Here is an 18065-nt window from a genome sequence, read left to right as displayed (position 1 = left end):
AATGTGTACTGAGGCAATAAATAAAGGAAGAAGTAGTGTAATTTTCTCATAAACCAGAGGAGTCGCCTGCTACTGGATATTAGAGAGAATTCAAGTTAATTGTTTTGGCTTTGCTTTTTAGACGCGGAGGTTGCCATGTTGTGCAAGACCCAAGTATATAACTTGAATGTAACTTGTTAGTGTTAGTAATCAGATGATTTAACATGATATCTTAAAGTGGACCTATCATGCTATATTTGAACAATATATTGTAGGGCCATAGCTATATAAAATATATAAATATAGTTCTTTTTTCAAAATACCAAAAAGATCCTGCATTTTAGCCATGCCTCATTTCGCTCTATTTGCTCTTTCCAGCCCTGTTTTTGCAGGGGGCTGATTCTGTGAGCTGCAGCTGACCACGCCCCCCTGCAGGAGAGGAGAGCGTGCTCTGAGATCAGCTGCTAGGCTGCAGCGGGGAGAAGAGGGGGACAAAAAGAGATCTCCGTCCGTGTTTTAGAAGTAAGAAGAGAAGTAATGGGGCAGAAACCCTCCTTTTTACGCAGCGCTCCAGACATAGACATCAAACGGCGACACATATTCAGTTGCCAGTTACTTTGGCATTAGGGCAGGGATATCTAGATACTTTCCAAGGTTTGACATAATGAATTGTGCTACTTTTAAAGCAAGCCACGATGTTTTCAAATCTGTAATCAAAAAGCTCCTCAAAAACACTAACGAAGCAGTTCCTGCCGTTGTTACGTTAGTTCAAACAGTAACACCGGACTACTTTTCTTAGCGGATGCATGTCAATTTAAATCAATACAACTATTTTTTAAATCAATAAAATCATTTTCTAAATCCTTAAAAGCATTTCAATTAATATTGGGAGTCATGTCGTTATTTTGTTGAGAATGTGGCCATGTAATAAGCGGGATAATGTACACATTGCACATTGCATAATGTGCCTTCATGCCGATCTAGATCCCTCCGCTTCGCGTCGGGCTCCTGATCAGCCTGTCGGTGTTCTTTTCCCCATAATGACCGCGTCGCCGCACATTATCCCTTACATATGATTATATAGAGTCATTATTCAATTGTTTTAAAGCAAGAGGCGCAAACGCTTGCCTCGGGGAGGGAGAAAAAGAGCCACAGCGGAGAATAAACAGAAGGGCAACCATGGCAACCATGCAAGGGAAGTCTTCTTCACTGCTTTTGTGGCAGACTACAGCGCCACTTACAGGACTGGCATATGTACTACAGCGTCTCCAGCGCTTTCGAGCAGCAATGGCCGGCCGTGGCCCAACCTCTCATTCCCCTGATAGGTGGAGAATTGACCAATAGCCGTAGCGCCAATTTACTGACGTCAGTAAAGTGTTCAAATCTGGATCAGTCTGTATCAGATCCGTTGCAGCACCTTTTTTAGAGATTTGGGTATGGAGGAAAATAGAGAGGGTTGTGTTTTCTGACACTTGGTGAGTTCCCTGGAACACCGGGGACACATATTCATGTATAAAAGACGTACAAAAGTGCATGATCCTTTGCTTTTTCGAGGACAGTGAGCTTATATATATTTTTCTTACATTGCAATAATATTAAAATACTTTTGAATAATTATATGAGTTTTGTACGTTTTTATTTTGGTTAAGAACCACATGTTTAAGGCAGAAGTAATAATAGTTACTTCAACTGTTTTACAGTGCACACCTGTCTGTCCAAACCTGCCGCTGGCCAATAACTCTTAGGTCTGCACCTTCTGCAAAACCACTCCCCTTGGTTTAACAAGAGCAATAAAACACACACACACACACGTGCTGTTTTACAGACCAGCAAATGCTCAGGTGTCATTCCCCTCCACAATAAAAGCTGTTTCCAAGCAATCATCATTTGGTCAAATTTGCACCAAATGGTTTCACCGTTTAGGTTCACTAGCTGAGGTGATTTCCACCGAAAATCTCAGGATATTTCCTGCTGTGATGGCTGTGAGTCTGGACTCTCAGACACATGCAGCTATATTTCATGTGCTCATTTCTGGAGCTTAATAACTTGAATCCACAACCATGGAACCCAAAGAAAGTACTCTGAGGGCATGTTAGGAGAAGTTGGCTGAGCATCACACAGGCAACTGGCCTAGTAGTGGTGCACGCACACACACACACACACAAACTTAGACTCACTAGTGGGAATTGCAGAGGAAAAGGATACAAAAAAAGGATGGATAGGGGAGGAGGAATAAAGGAGGATATAGAGAAGGAAGAAAACAAACAAGAACAAGAGAGGAGCGGTAGAGAGTCTACATCTGCAAAGGACTTTGCAGGATTTAAGATCACGCTGCCACGTCAACAAGATAGATAGTCGGCAAACATTGAGGTGAAGTTAAGGGAAATCTCTTTTCACTCCCCCCTTTTTTTCTTTCCATACAAACAACTCTCTCTCTCCTCCCTCTTATGTCACACAACGCACATCTTGACAGTTATTCCTGGAAGAAATTCCATTCAAAACAAGAACTAGTTCATGACCGTAAAGAGGGGAAATGTGTTTCTTGGAAAACCTTTGACATTCTCTTCCAACTTCCTTACCCTGATTTTTTAGCAGATTACCTCGGCTGAATAAAGGCAGCATGTTTAAAGCCTCTGGTTCCCATATGAGCAGTCATGTGATGATATTTTCCCTCACAGTTCATTTCAGGTTAATAACAGTAAGCCTTGTGGCTCTTTGCTTATGCTGCGTTAAAGGTCTGTGTGTGTGCTAAAGCCTGATTGTAGATCTATCGATGATAATTTTGTTCTGCAAAAAATGAAATAGTTGCTTTATTTGTTGCTGTTGTGCATGTTCGGATCTTTTAAATGTTCTCTTCCAGTTGTGCGTGAGGTTTATTTTACACACTTCATCCTGTTGTGACGGTGACAGGCCTAAAGGTCTGTTAATGATGATAATCTCATGCACACAGCTGCAGCACTTTAGTGTGGAAGTCCACTATGTTCTGAAAAATGTTCCAGACCACGATTGGCAGAAAACGAAACACGAACACAACCAATACACCGCCGGGAAAAACCACATTGATTAAAGGCCTGTTGTTTCATGGCAGGCCGAGCATGAAGAAGAGTCCAAGAATGATCATTTTCATCATTGATTAACAATCCTTTCCTTTTTTATTTCAATTCCAACTTTGGTCATGAAGAATATGTTTCTCTGTTGTCCACGTTCATAAAGCATAAAACAGCATCAGAGCACGGTGCAGAGTCTCTATATGAGTTTATAGTAGTCCCTCCTTCTTATTATACATCCATGTTGTAGTCCGCTGTATAGAAAACTGTAGTTTCCAGTTTCCCCACAGCAGCAGCAGACGCACATTCATGACGTCCGCTGGCACATCATAAACACGTCGGATAGTGAAAGTGCATTCGGATTCTCTAAAGTACCGCAGTCTCTTCTCCTAAATCCTTTGGAATTCTCCTATCCACTATCCCTTAACCCCGTGACGTTTCACTCAGAGGTCAAGGAATAGGAGATAGGGTTAGAATTTAGGAGCTAATTTTTGGATTATCGGAACGCAACCCAGTGGTTCCTAAGCTAAAGGAGGTTATAAAGGAAGTTTGAAACCTCCTTTCCTTTCATTTCATTTGGAGAATTGAAACGGCACTTATCATGGCTGCCACTGAGGGACTTCCGGGTCATTTCACTTGGTTAGGAAGGTTCCTAAGCTAAATGGACTATTGGAACGCAACCCTGCTCTCTCTAAAATCACTCCAGCTGACGTTATGAGCCACCAGTGGGTCGTTCTGTCCTGGCACACATGCTACCTCCTTCCGGGAGAGAACACGGGACAACGCCTGGTCCTTTGGCTCCATCGTGTGTCTACTAATGATAATACACAGACTATTATCCCCAGGCTATTTTAGGTATTAAATGTTAATGTTAAACTTTATTGATACCAATGGGAAATTCTCTTTTCATTTGCCCTCCTGCAGGAAAATCAAAAGGTCAGACTCGACTACAAAACAGCCCCCGCGGTGCCGATAATGGTTCAGTGTCTTACTAAAGGACACTTCGGGGGGACTTTCTTGACACAGAGGCTTCAACCAAGATGGTCTCTGTAACCCACTAGTCTGAAATAATGTGACAATGATATGAGTTTACAGGTTTTAAAATCAACCGAACATCCTCTGATGTCCACATTGTTTAGTTAAGAAGCTGAATATGGGTGGAATGAAAACACACAAGCAGTTTGGCCCCAAATCCAGCCTCCAACAGCTGTTAAAAACATTTTCATCTTCAACATCAACCAACACGAAGTGTTGAATGTGATACAGGGTCAGAAAGCGTTGCGAGTATTGAGTAGTCGGTTTTCTTTCTGAGGATATTTTTTAAATGTATAGTGCCTGATAAATAGAAAATGAAAATACAGCTTCATGTTGTGTCTGTTAACTCAAGTTGGAAAGGACAGGAAATGTTCTTTAGAAAAAGAAAGAAGAAAGCAAAAGGCGGTAATACAAGGACAACTGAAAAATTATTTATTTCTCAATATCCATTGCAAAGAATAAGAGGTGACACAGCTTGAAACAGATAATATAGAATTTATTTTCAACCAGAAGTAGGAAAATACATAGGAAGGTGTAAAGGAAACAAGCAGAACCTGTAGTCAAACAGAAATAATAAAAATAACCAAACTAGTCCAAAGAGAATAGAGAGGACGGCTAAGGGGTACAACGAAAAGCATTGTTTACCATTCAGTTTCTTTTTAAAACAGTATGTGTTGATTTGAAAACAGCTGCCTTTATTTCTCATCGGGATTAATGGACATTCTACAACATTGTGCAAGTGTTTTGTCAATATACTTATTTTTTTGCTGGTATTTGAAGAATGGTAAACAATAGTTGGTCCAGTGCATAAACACAGATCAATATGTACTTCGCTGACTAGTTAGACAATCCTGATCATTGAACAACTACTACTAGATCGGCAGAGAGAAGATGAGCAAATATACAAGATGGTGAATCAAGGGGAAAGGAAAAGGTGTTTAAAGATGGAGTGCAAAGGCAAAACAAACAACCACAGTTGAAAGATGATAGCTACATTTTCTAGATAAAAACCCATTCTGAATGTTTCTGTTATTATTGCCTAGTTTATTTTGGAAAAGGATGCATTTAAAAATTAGCTGAGTGAGAAACCAAACCCCAACAAGAGTATGGATATGGACGCAACGTGTTCATGTGATCAAGGAAAGAAAAAGTATCTTGCTTTGTACAGCCCTACTTTTCATGAAGACTATGAAAACAAAATGTGTGACTGGTTGGTGAAACTTGCTCTACACGGAGACTACAAGCAGCTTTGGTGAGCACCGTTAGAAAGAGATGCAGCTTGGGAAATTACTCAAGCCAACTACAAAAACACAATGCAACATTGGAAAGTACAACGCCAACGATGTGATTACTCGCAAACGCTTACAGGGTAACTCAGCTCTGTGATTTGCCAGATTTTCCATCAAAAGCCATAGGGTGTGGTGAACAAGGGGGCGATGGGGAGCGTCGGGTCGACAACCAAAAGGACTAGTCAGATCAGTGACTATCAAAAGCATCTACTTGCTAGCTAGTGTAACATGATTAACCACTGTGATGCACAAGAAGCGTGAAATGGTTATCACAGGAGACGTCTAGCGAGCAGCTTAGTCCTAAAAACACGTTTTACCAGAACAGTTCTCTCTAGTACTGAACTGCTGAGACAGCTCTGCTGCCCTACAGGCACTCGCACTCTCCAGCTAGTGCCACACAACATCCTAAATAAAGCTGAAAAGTACAAATGTATATCCCTGTTCTGAAAGTTTTAACTAATTCCACTGATGCAGATACTTTTCCCTCCATACGCTCTCAGCCCTTCATTCTACGAGGCATCAGGAACATTCCACTCCAAACAAGCCATCAACGTCTCGTGATTTCTACAGAGGATTTGGTTTGTGATGGGATTAAGAGTATATGGGGAAAAATATACAGAGTAAAAGTAAAAACAATGTAGCAAACATCATAGAATTCATGATTTACACAACAACACAATTCAATATCTTTTTAGAAAGGAAACATGAGTTACATCTTTTATTCACACTTTACAAAAAAAGCTAGCCTTTTAAATCTACTACAATACTAATGCCATTCAGGAAAAAAAATATATCAAACTGGACACATTGGTTTCCACTGGAAAACAAAAGGTTAAAAGATAAACTTGTAGAGGCAAACAAATGAGACAACCCTTGATCTGAGGACTAAGCTTATTCTTCCTATTTACTTCCCTCTTGCTTTAAAAATGTCTATACATTTAAGTCAATTCATATGATGGGCCAAGAAGTGAGGGGAGCTGCATCTGAATGCTCATCATACGGTGCATTTGTGTAAAAACAAGTCTGTTGAATTCACCGCCTCGCCACGGGCAGACTACATGTTGGTCGGGATGTAACAAATTGGATTCAAAGCAACTTCTTTGCCTAGCTTTCAGAGAGAGAGAAAGCTGAGCTGCCCCTCATCCCTTGTTCCTTCAAAAAGCAGAGCACAATGGGCCTTCCACCTTTTCAACACAGAGGGAGGGAGGTGCACAGATGGCACTATAGCTGCAGTGACGAGGGCAAGAGAACTTTACAAAGTGGTTGAGCAAAGGGGGTTAAAAGACACAGCTTGATTAATATAGTGGGAGGGGGAGGTCTGAGGTTGGGCATATAGAGTGATAGACAGGCTTAAGGAGGTTTAAAAATTCATGGCCAGGGAAGGGGCTAAGGGCAAGACTTTTTTTTGGGGGGGGGGTCTGGGCATGGAGCTGTGTGAAGGTACAAATAGGGAGCTAAACAATCCCAGGAATTGATAAAGATTAGATCTCCTCCTAAATGTTCCTTAAGTGGGGGGGGGGGGGGGAGGGGGTCAGTGGAGAAAGCATACCTGATTACTAGAGAGCTCAATGAATAGGAAGGATATACACATCATCATAACATTGTCACAGCTCATAAAAAAAAAGGAAATCAACATTAACAAAAACCAATAAAAGGACATAAAATCTTCACAAATGTCTCAACAGTATTTAAAAATAAAAGGAGAAAAGGTTGTTCAGGCGTTCGTCAAATGTAAATAGTGCAAGACAACGACAACTGCTACAGTGAGGCACGATGTTTTCTTGTACATGTGGGATTAATATCGGTCGTATTGGTCACACGTCACTGGCGCGAGTGCGTGCGCGGCGCAGATGTGGAGTCACTGGAGGGCTGTGAGCTATCCGTGCGTGTCCTTTTGTCTGAACTGATGGCAGCAGTGTGGATCAATGGCTTTGTTAATGGGCAAGAAGCAACAGGCAGAGTTTACTCGGTGTCTATTTACAATCGCAGCACTATGCCGGCAAATCAAATCAACAGCAGAGGTGGGGGGGGGGTAAGTAAAACAGCACTGATAAATGAATTACAGTGAATCTCTAGGGAGTGCAAAGAAGTGACAGTGAACGCCTTGAACAACCTCTTCCTACGTCTTTTGTACAAGCTGGTAATATCAATTCATCTTAACATTAACTGGATAAAAATTTAGCCATAGTTTACAATACAATCTTTTTTTCAAATCTGATCATAATTTACTCTTGGTACAAAAAACACCAGAAAACAGGTCTTTTGTGGTTCATATACAATCATGTAAAGACTGAGTCTAGATAACTATTCTGTACAAACACTTGTGAAAAACCACTGCTTTCGTGTATGGAATATATGGCTGGGGAAAGTCACTACTGGCCTCGGAGACAGTGCTACAGATCTGCCTGCAAATTACCTGTGTGTGTTTATGCAATTATGTGTGTGAGAGTGTGTGTAAGCTTGCATGCGTGGAGTTGGATGGCAACTCCAGACAGTGAGAGGAATGCTGGTTTAACTCCTGTGTATCAGCCATCACTCGCTTTCTCTGCCCTAAAAGTAATCGAGACAAAGAAAAGATTTGTGAAAGCCCCTCATCGCTTTGCCCATCAGCCTAAATCCCTTGCCCCTTGTCCAAAATAGGGGTACGTGGTCCACATGAGCTCATACGCACGAGACTAGCCTAACAACTACAGAAGCGTGGGTGAAACGGTCTGCAAACAGGATGGTAGCTGCTCTCAGTTTCTCTCCATATCCCTCACAAATCCTACGGACAGCCCATGTGAAGCTGGACAAATGCAGTTCTCTGGCATCTCGAGGAAGCGCTGGGTTTGGTAGCTAATGCACCGGAGCTAGGGTCAGAGGTGTCGACTATCTTGTAGCACCATGGGAGGCCGTGACCGCACAAAAGGCCTCAGCACCACAGAATGACAGCAGGAAATCTTACCTCATGCGAGCTGCCTGGGATGCTTAACTACCAGCTAAAAGCTGCTCTAACCCAACAGCATCCGACTCAAGGAATGTGTGCCCCAGAGAAAGTCCGCTGGCTGCCCAGAGCACGAGAGAACAAGCACCAGCCAAGGAAGGAGGTCTGAGAGTTGCAAGTCTGCTGTCTTTGCTGGTTTCAGATTTATACAGGACAGACAGATAAGCAGACCGTCTGCTATGGAGCTTCTTAGGTGAATGTCATCCCATCAGCCACTGCTCAGCTTCCCCGTACTCTAAAACCAAACCCTTCCCCATGTGACAAATCTGAACGAGCTACCATCCCCTAGTTTGAAAGACAGAAGCAAAGTAGGTGGGTGGATTATTAGGAGGGAAGGGAGTCCAAAGCACAAATTATGATACACCAACAGGACTGAATCGAGCAGTTAAAAGAAAAACAAAAGAAAGAAAACCAAGAAAAGAAAAATATAGAATATCTATAACATTATACGAAATCCCTGTCGGCCAGACCTCACTGTACGAATATTTTACAGGTTGTGTATTTGTCTTCCTCCTCCGGTATGGTGGAGGGAAGGGCTGGTAGTGGGAGGGAGGAGGGTTTGAAAGTGAGGGGCTGTGGTTGCAGCCCCCCCCCTGGTGGTGTGGCAGGGACTCACTACCTGCGGGCAGGCATGTGGAGCCCGTTGACCTGGGGGGGCAGGTTGGGCAGGAGCAGCTCCAGCTGGCTGAAGAGGGAGAAGTGGTCGGAGGGGATGTGGGGGTGTGGGCAGCCGCTGACATTGTTCTCTACGAGCCAGTGGGTGTCCAGAGGGCCCAAGATACCCAGCACGTTCAGGTGAGGCTTGGAGTAGAAAATATAGTCGATGACACCCTGGGGAGAGAAGAGGGGAGTCACGCGAGATGGATACAACCTTGATATGGTGCTAATAAACAAGTAGCGTATGCACAAAGCTAATATCTGAGTGGTCGGCGCAGTCACCTTGAAGTCGAAGGTGTAGTTGGTGTAAGGCATCAGGCCGTTCTCGTAAGCGCTCTTCAGCTTGAAGCCGTGGGTGATCCTGCCGTTGGACGAGCTGTTCTTGCCGTTGCAGTTGAATTTGGTCAGGCTGTCGCTGTAGCGGAGCTCCTTGAAGTCCTTGTGGGTGCAGTCCACCCCCCCACTGCTCAGGTACTCCACCACGCCTGAACCGACGAGAGAGACGTTTTTATTAGAATCAAGAAAAGTCAAGTAGCACTTCAAGGTCCCAAATCAATTCCTACGCCACGATATGTCGCGCTAAATGTCCTTTTTAGCATCATTAGCTGTAACATTTAAGCAGTAATTCAATTGAATCTTATATTGCAAGCCATGTAAAGCAACATTTCTCAGATCGCTCCTTTCTGGGAGATTTGGAAAGAAAAACAGCAAAACAAAGCTGTGTGATATCAATAAAGTCCTGTTTTGAATGATACCCGCTACATTGAAGCAGGAAAGCATGAATACTTCATCAAGGCAACAATACAATTAACAGAGCCTTACATGCAAGAGGATCTTGACGCATCTTATTTTAGGAGTGGGTTAAACCTGTGCTAAGAAATCGCATAAACTATTAAATATGGTCCATTCACCTGCAGAGAACACTTCTCAAGAGCATGTGGTTACTTTCAATTGCTGGTTTTGTCGGTTCAAAATACATGTATTTTACTATCATAAAACTAATTACATTTACATTTGGGCAAGTGAGAACGTTGCTTTAGGCGAGTGTAACAAAAAACTAAAACTTTAAACAATAACCAAAAGAAAATAGTTTCCTGACAATAGCGTAGTCAATCAGCAACCAATCTTGGAATAAAACTATACATAGAATATAAGAACAAAGGGTGGAAAAACACACATTTTCAAAACACCAGTGAAGGTATGGCGGAGGGCTACGGTGAGCGTTTATACCATTTAGCCATGCTAACTTACCAGAGTCCGGCAGGGAGTTGAGGTCAGCGCACAGCACCAGTGGAATGGCATTGGTCTCACCAGAGACCGAGGACAACTTGAGGCTGCGCGTGGCTTTGTCCACGATGTTCTTCACCTCCGACAGGAACATCATGGTCTGGACCAGCTTCACGTCAGAGTACTCTGGATCCCAGTGCATGTGGGCATTGGCTATCAGGAGCAGCTGCTTCTCCATGCCATGGAGTGACTTTCCAGCTGAGAGGAGAGGAAATAGATAGAGGAATTAGTAATTACCAAAAGAAGGTTATTTATGCACCATGCACATGTGGAACACTACCTACTATCCTTTGTGCTCAATGAGTTTCAGACGAATGTCAATTCAAGATAAGCAGGGCTAGATGATTTTATTTATATCATTATCAAATAAAAAGTCTCGAGACAGAATAGAGTGTAACTCACAGGAGGCCTCCATCATCTCTTTGCGGACCTCCAGCAGCACAGCGACCCCGATGTTGTCCTTGGTCATCACCCGGTTCAGCATCGCCTCGGAGCCCTCGGAGTTAGCCATGGCCAGCTGGTTGAACTCCACTGTATGCTTCTGCACGGCGCTGAACCTGGACCACAGCAAGGAGAGAGGACATGTTTAGGCAGGGATGAGATCCTGGAGTTTAACATCGGCATGGCATATCAAAACATATTGAGTTGAGGGGAAACCAGATGATTGGCAGAATCATCTGGTTTCCCCTCAACTCAAATGGTGACCAAATACAGAATCAGTCCTGCCAGCTGCTGCTGCTTGGACCAAGCTTCTCATCAAAGTCATAAACATTAACACAGGCTTATAAAAAAGTCACAGCCATCACATTTAGTTGTTTACTTCACCAGCACTCCAAACTCTTTTATTCCTATCCACTTCTTAAAACTCTACAATTTGAATAAAGGAGATGCAATGCCATGAACATTGAACTGTGCTTCTAAGCCAGCTGATAACGCAACTTGATGAATTGAACGGGATGTATATTTGTTATAAGTTAACATTTGATATGTTATGATACCAATTGTTTAAATCAAAATGTCTTTGTTGCCATGACCACAGCAACATCAATCTCTAGGATATATAATAAACACACATTTATAAAAACGTTGCGTCATAATTCAATAACAACATTTAATTTTCATTCATCATGTTTGGAAGGCAACGGCACACATTATTCACAGGTTAGTATGTTCATATTGTGGTTACTGTTTGATACATTTCAACATACCCTTCAAATGTTAATCAATGGCCCTAATAATGACTATCAGTTGAGGCCCTTAATTACTGGGATATAGTCAATAAAACGAAATATCTTAAATGAAAATGTACGCTCCGTGATATAACTGACCAGTTGATATTTCCTTGGTGCTCGTAACAGGTCAGACACAATAGGCTGAGCAAGTCGCAGCAGTAGTCAAAACACTGTCCATATGCAATAATACTGTATATATTGGATCATTCCGTCTATGCTCAAATGTGACCTAATATACACAGTGATAAACACTATATTGCATTACTTATCACTTTGGCGGGGTTTGAGTTATTTAAATGTCTGTAGTGTTTCCACAAACAAATCCAACTAAACTTCAAAAGTGGTATCTTACAGGTCACACAAATGGTTGTCCATCGCGCTCTTTCCCTAGCATGATACAGCTAACACCAGACGTTCTGTTCCACATGGGCTAGTAGTAAACATAAAGAGTTATTGTGTCAGAGAGCCTCACCAAAGGACACCAACATGCTGTACTGAACAGCTTGATGTGAATACATGTATATCCCGATCGTCTTGACATTGGACGATTTAGCATAGCATTCCTATAACATTATCAGACTCATGCTGACAGTTAAAAGGGGAACAAGCAGATGCAACAGAACCAGAGATGTTGGCTGCCTTCCCAATCACATCACGTAGTGGTATGTTTGGCATGCCAAGACAACTTCCCCATCATATCTTGTTTGCCAACAGCTGATTCAAGGGAAGGGGTTATCCCCAAAGTTAGTGACAACTCCCACTCAGGCTCACTGAAGGTGGACCAGCAAATGTCAGAATTCTTCATCAGCACCTACCTAGCAGCGTTTATCCATATTATACATTAAATATGTGCAATGATTTAAGATCGTGGTTTCTCAAAATTTAGATAAAATATATGTACTATGGTATAGAAAGATAGCCGTCAATGTCAACCTCTGTACAGTCCAAAATGATCTAACTTTTGCATAAATGCAGACAGTTTGTGTTTTTAATAGGGATGCACGATATTGGTTTTTTGAAACCGATAACTTCCTGCTTCTCAAGACCGATAACAAAAAAATGTTTTACGCCACTAATTATTTTAACGCGATTAACGCATGTGTATTTTTTTTTCCTCGGCCGCCCCGTAGTTTCAGAGCACATCGAGTTTAAAATACCATCTACAAGCTGATGCTGACAGCCCCGCTCCTGCCGCCCGCTTGTGGCAGACCACACTTCCACGCTCACCGGCAGGCACCGACTGGCTATTGGGAGGACCGGGAGGGTGTGTGTATGTGTGGCCCGAGCGAGCGAGAGAGAGACCTTACGTGCATTGTTGTTGTTAGCATCTGGTGCTAGCTAGCTGCGCTAATGGATAGAAGGAGCTGTTTAAATGAAAACAGAGGAGCGACATTTCGCCACAACTGCGCCGAGCACTTGACTTTATGCAGGAAGCCAGACAGTGGGACATTGTACGAAAAGTCAGCACACTCAGCACGGATAGTGCGCAACATGATTGCAGCGTCCAGGCAGCTCCGGTTCGAGCCTCGAGTTGCACATAGCTCCAACGCCCATACCACCGACGACATGTTTGTTTACTGTCCTGGCTTCACGGCCGCATACCATTTACGTCACAGCCAGGCATGAGTTAGGGAGCGCTGGATTTGTGAAGAACTCCCCTCTTCCTAAACCACTAATACCACAGTACTGGCAAAACGGGAGGAGCCGAGTGAAAAACAAGCGCCCCTCATCCCAATCCACCCACACCGCAGTATATTTTTCTTTTTTTTTAACCAAAAAATATATTGTATATTATTGGGGCTATTAATACTGGTATCGGGTTTATCGGGATGACGTCATAATTCCTAATATCGGACCGATATTTATCGTGCATCCCTAGTTTTTAAAGTTTCTAAAACTCTTTATCAAGGTGAGCATAATTAATGTTCTGCATCGTCTCAGGGCTACAACAAACAGACCATCTCTTTGTAGAATAATCTAACTGGTTAGGTAGGTCAGTAATGGAAACTCAGCCAAGCTGATATCATCACAGCAATAAAAGGAACAGCACATGTTTCAGTTTCGCAGCATTACAGATTACACCTGGAATGAAAGGCTTACAATGCAATACGTATTTACCCTGTAGAAATGATTGCATCTGTTCAATGATGGGAAAATCTCACAAGCTTAGTGATCGACTATAAATACACCACAATAACCCTTTATTAATAACGCAGCCACAAAATTCAGTGTCATCCTAATTTTGTCCTCATAACTATCTAAAACATCAGGTCATAAAATATAATCTTGGAACTACAGATCAGTGAGATAATTCCTCAAGTCAAACAACAGATACATACTTTTCTGTCTTGAAGAAAACGGCACAACCATCCACATGTTTACGGTCCGACTCTGACATGGTCCTGGCTCGTGACTTTGGACTGAAGAACCCTTCGTACCCCTGTTCCTTCAGCTCAGGCAGGAAGTAGTTGTAGTACTGCTCCGTCTCAACTTCCTTTAATCAGAGAAAAACTCGTCAGGATTGACAAGAAAGACTGACAGTCATGCTAGTATAACAAATACCCCCTTCCGAAAACAACCCAACTGTATTCCTAAATTTAACATTTGAATACAAGACTCGGATAAGTAAGATACTGTTAAAAGATATACAGCTGAAGGAGGGAGCGGCAGCTATAATACCAGCAAGCATGGGAAATGATGTAACAATTTTGAATTGATAAATACAATAAAGTATCTTTGTGCTCTATATTAACCCTGCTCCATTTGATATAGATGTTTGTAAAATAATATACTAGAAAAACTCAATACAAAAAACACATTAAATAAAAACAACAGACTTTACAAAATGACAGGATACTCTAATCTTACATTTTCAAACATCAGAACGTGGCAAACATTGCCTCAAATAGCAACACATTCAGACCGATTCCAGGTCAATGAAAACTTGACAGTCTTTTTTGAGCTGCATGAAGTTGTCTCTGATGATGGCGTTTGTTACATTTGCATTAAGTTTGCTTAAGTTAATTCCCGTGAAAATGCTTTGATGTCCATCTCTTACCTGCAGACTGATGATGTCTGCATTGCAGCCCATTATCTCCTGCATGATGGATTTTTTTCGGTATTCCCAGTTAAGAGCCCAAGAGGGGCAGTAGCCATATAGCTGTCGTGTGGCGTACTTATCACACAGCACATTGTAGCACATCACAGAGAACAGTGCTGAGGGCAGAAACAGAAAAAGAACATGGTTTAAAAAGGTTTGGGATTGAGACATTTCCACACTTGTTCAACAGCAAGCAACCCAACCACAATACCAGTGAAATAGCAGGATTCACGATACTAATTCAATACCACCATTAAAATCAAATGAATCTCTTTAACAAACACTCTTTTAATATCCATTTGAGTTGCTGTGAAACGAAATGACATCGACTTGGTACCAAAGTCTTGGTTTTTGTGACATCCCTAGTTTCATGTGTTTGGTCTTTACCTGAGTCCCGTGTCCTGTCGGGTTCCTGGATTGAGATCCATGACCGGGCTGGGGGCTGCTCTGTTGGTACTGAGCAAAGAACAACAAATATTTAATATTTATGACCAGGTGGAAAATGAATGCAAAGAAGCTAAGGGGCACATTAAGCTGTCAGGTTCACAATGACCCCATTTTTAACTACTAATGTACCTATATTTTCGGTATATAGAAACAACTGGCAATATGTAAATCCTGTCGGGTCTCAAAACGTTCAGACAGAGGGGTACTTACTGCGCTTGATAGCCCCTGCCAGATTGTCTAACAGGTAGTTGAGCAGTCTCCGCGTGCCATCGGGTTCCTGGTAGAGGCTCATAATTTCTTGTGCAAGTGGGTTTCCTGGTGAAGGAAAAGCAAATCAGTCTGAATCGTCGCCAACACAACAAAGACATTTCAAGGGTAGAATGGCTACAAAATAACCTCGGTGAGCCACTCACCTTTCAACCCCAGTGTTTGTAACTGAAACAGTTTCCCCAATTCAAATGGCAGAACCCGCAACTGGTTGTTATTTAAAAGCAGTTCCCTGTGGAGGACATAGGGGAATTTGATCATTAGAAATCAAACCTCCTGAGAAACAACCAACTTTATTTCTGTTCAAATACAGTTGCCCAAAAACATTTGCCTGTTTAACTTCAGATTCATTGTTCATTTGAAATGTATATGGAACAATATGGGCAGATATTCAATGGATCTACAATAAATACTTTTTTTTTTTAAAAATCACTTTGCCATAATGGAAATAACTAGTCTTCCTTTCTATTGTGCCTAAATTAGGGGGTACATGTTTAGCTGTGAATAACTAACCTGAGAGACACCATGTTGCCGAGCTCGGCCGGCAGGCTCCTGATCTTATTGGATGAGAGATCCAGGTACACCAGGTTTTGTAGTTTGGCAATGTCTGGCGGGATGCGTGACAATGAGTTGTCACTGATGTGCAGGGCAGTGAGATGGGTGAGAGTCCACAGGGATGTGCTGAGACTCCTTACTCGGCCTGTGAGACAGGGGGAAAAATGCACACACACAGGAGGATTAAAGCCAAGTATCAAACTACTGTATGACCCCTCTCCTTGCAATGAACAGGGTTGATTGATTTCACAATTATTAGATGATGCTCAAGCATAATTATAGGGCTGCATACATTTCCCAATTAAAATAAATAGTTAAAACTCACGAATTACCAAGAAATAACACTGATAATGGATGAATCATTAAATTCATTTTTGATGGAATATGCCCACAATTCACTGGTCCTAGCCTCGGTTCTTGTTAAAATGCTGTATAATGATGAGCTTTGGCAAGAAATCTGAAGATGTCACCTTTGGCCCTGTGAAACTCTGATGAACATTTAATGATATTTTCTGACATGTTATGGGCAAACTGCTTAATCAAGAGAGTAAAGGATAAAAAGTCATCCTTAGTTGCAGCTCTTCAAATGACCTATGTACCGAGCTACCCACTTCATATTTAAAAAGTGACAATCCAGTAATAGGACTTTTTGAATGTAGGAAAACTGCCTACTGTGCGTAATCTATATGCACAAATAAAGAGATATGTCTGACTGGTATGAATTAAAGACAATTATCAACAAAGCTAGGAGTTCTACGATAATACTCACCGCTGATTTCCAGCTCAGCCCAGTATGACTTCTTCCCGTTTGTTGCTTCCTCAGTGGACATGATTGTGTACATCCGCCTGGGATCCGGCGGGTCATATTTTTCCTTGGGCATTCCTATAACACTAGATACATATTTGTGCTTTTAAAAAATGTGCATGGAAATAGTCAAAATTATCCAATGGTGGCCTCTTTGTAAATCAATTAAGTAATTGTGTCCTCAGACTAAAGCTATTAATAAGGTTAACGGTGGTTTAGTTCAGTTAACCGTGTTTGCTTGAGCCTTTGACCAAAATACCTCATGCACACATGTTAGCACTTTTTAAATGTTGCCATAATAATCAAACACAAACACGTTTGTTCGAGATATGGTTGAATAAAAACAGTAATGTAACTGCCTGGAGTACTATAATCAAACTGACAACCAACACTAAATTGCTTCTTATGAGGCTGTGATTTCATTACTTACGTTAACGTTACATAATAAACATTAAACCAGCAACGTAGCAAGATAGCAAACTACTTAACTGTGTTAACAATAAACGACAAAGAATTCCTTCGTTAAAAGAGCTCAACTTAAAAGCCATATTCCAAAACAGTAAACATGTTAGGACAAACTACGATTGGTAGATGTTTCCTCTCGGTGGTCGCTAACTGATTAGCTTAGCTTAACCTAAATAGGTAACGTTGGCTATCAAACTATACATAACAGACGCTAACGTTAAAATAGCTAGAAGCTAGCTCGCTTGCTAATTACCAAAGATTGCAAACGGACAATCGGAATTGGGTAAATTGACCAATCAATTAACTGATTGTAATGCTTTGTCCGAATGGGTAAGCTAAAAAGAAGCTAAATGACATAAAACTATACTGCACAAATATTGTTTACATAATAGCAAAGCACTGACTTGCGCATTGTAACTAGGCCACGAAATAGCGCATTAGTTAGCTGCCGCTAGCTAGCCTCCAGTAGCAAGAATCACTATTGAGATTGAGATAAACTGTGTGCTAACAAGCTCACGACGCTACACAACGCTGGGGTTGCAAGCAATTGTGAGCTATTTAGCTTAGCTTGAGTTAGCTGGTTAGCTATAAGCTAACAGATCTCAATTATTCGAAGCTGACCGACTTCCCATTTAAACTAGTCTTTACTTCGGAAAACCACAAACACGCTTCGAACATCTACATAACATGTGGGTGAAATTAGTGAAAACAATTTAGGTCCAACAGGAAGAATTGCCTTTTTACCTGCAAGAGCATACCAAATAGCGAGGACCACTGCGTGTTCTCTTTTGTTTTCTAGCTACTTCGCACCCGTTTCCGCTGCTGTATCATGGCGACTGAAGGATTTTTTTTCTCTGCCGATAACAGCGCGTGATCCTATTGGTCGGCGCGTAGACGGCCCAACCAGCTGTTGAACC

The 18065-nt window shown here is 41.8% G+C and overlaps 1 protein-coding gene across 2 annotated transcripts; it reads right to left on the bottom strand.

The window, feature by feature from the left end:
• Positions 1–4536: 4536 nt before the first annotated feature.
• On the bottom strand, positions 4537–18039 carry LOC117555978 (CCR4-NOT transcription complex subunit 6). Of its 2 annotated transcripts, XM_034231074.1 has the most exons (13): positions 17893–18039; positions 16648–16769; positions 15837–16023; positions 15470–15555; positions 15267–15371; positions 14997–15065; positions 14568–14725; positions 13849–14003; positions 10680–10834; positions 10242–10475; positions 9273–9475; positions 8953–9164; positions 4537–7900 (listed from the first exon to the last, which is right to left on the bottom strand). In XM_034231074.1, exons 2-13 carry the CDS (start codon positions 16757–16759, stop codon positions 7876–7878), a joined length of 1701 nt encoding a protein of 566 aa, XP_034086965.1. In that variant the 5' UTR covers positions 16760–16769; positions 17893–18039; the 3' UTR covers positions 4537–7875. The 2 variants fall into 2 exon arrangements, with proteins under 2 accessions (XP_034086965.1, XP_034086966.1); XM_034231075.1 differs by having other exon boundaries at positions 4537–9164.
• Positions 18040–18065: the final 26 nt, after the last annotated feature.

This window comes from Gymnodraco acuticeps, unplaced genomic scaffold (genome assembly GCF_902827175.1).
Source record: "Gymnodraco acuticeps unplaced genomic scaffold, fGymAcu1.1, whole genome shotgun sequence".
Lineage (NCBI taxonomy): Eukaryota > Metazoa > Chordata > Actinopteri > Perciformes > Bathydraconidae > Gymnodraco > Gymnodraco acuticeps.
Note: the sequence above shows the minus strand (reverse complement) of the source record. Positions and strands in the feature narration are given on the sequence as shown.

Bases quoted from the DNA above. Each gene is read 5' to 3' on its own strand.
- LOC117555978 (XM_034231074.1), bottom strand. From the start codon at position 16,759: ATGCCCAAGGAAAAATATGACCCGCCGGATCCCAGGCGGATGTACACA. The intron at 10,835-13,848 runs GTATGTATCTGT...GCTGTGGTCCAG, and splicing joins GTTTTCTTCAAGACAGAAAA to GTTCAGCGCCGTGCAGAAGC. The intron at 10,476-10,679 runs GTGAGTTACACT...CTCTCCTCTCAG, and splicing joins AGAGATGATGGAGGCCTCCT to CTGGAAAGTCACTCCATGGC.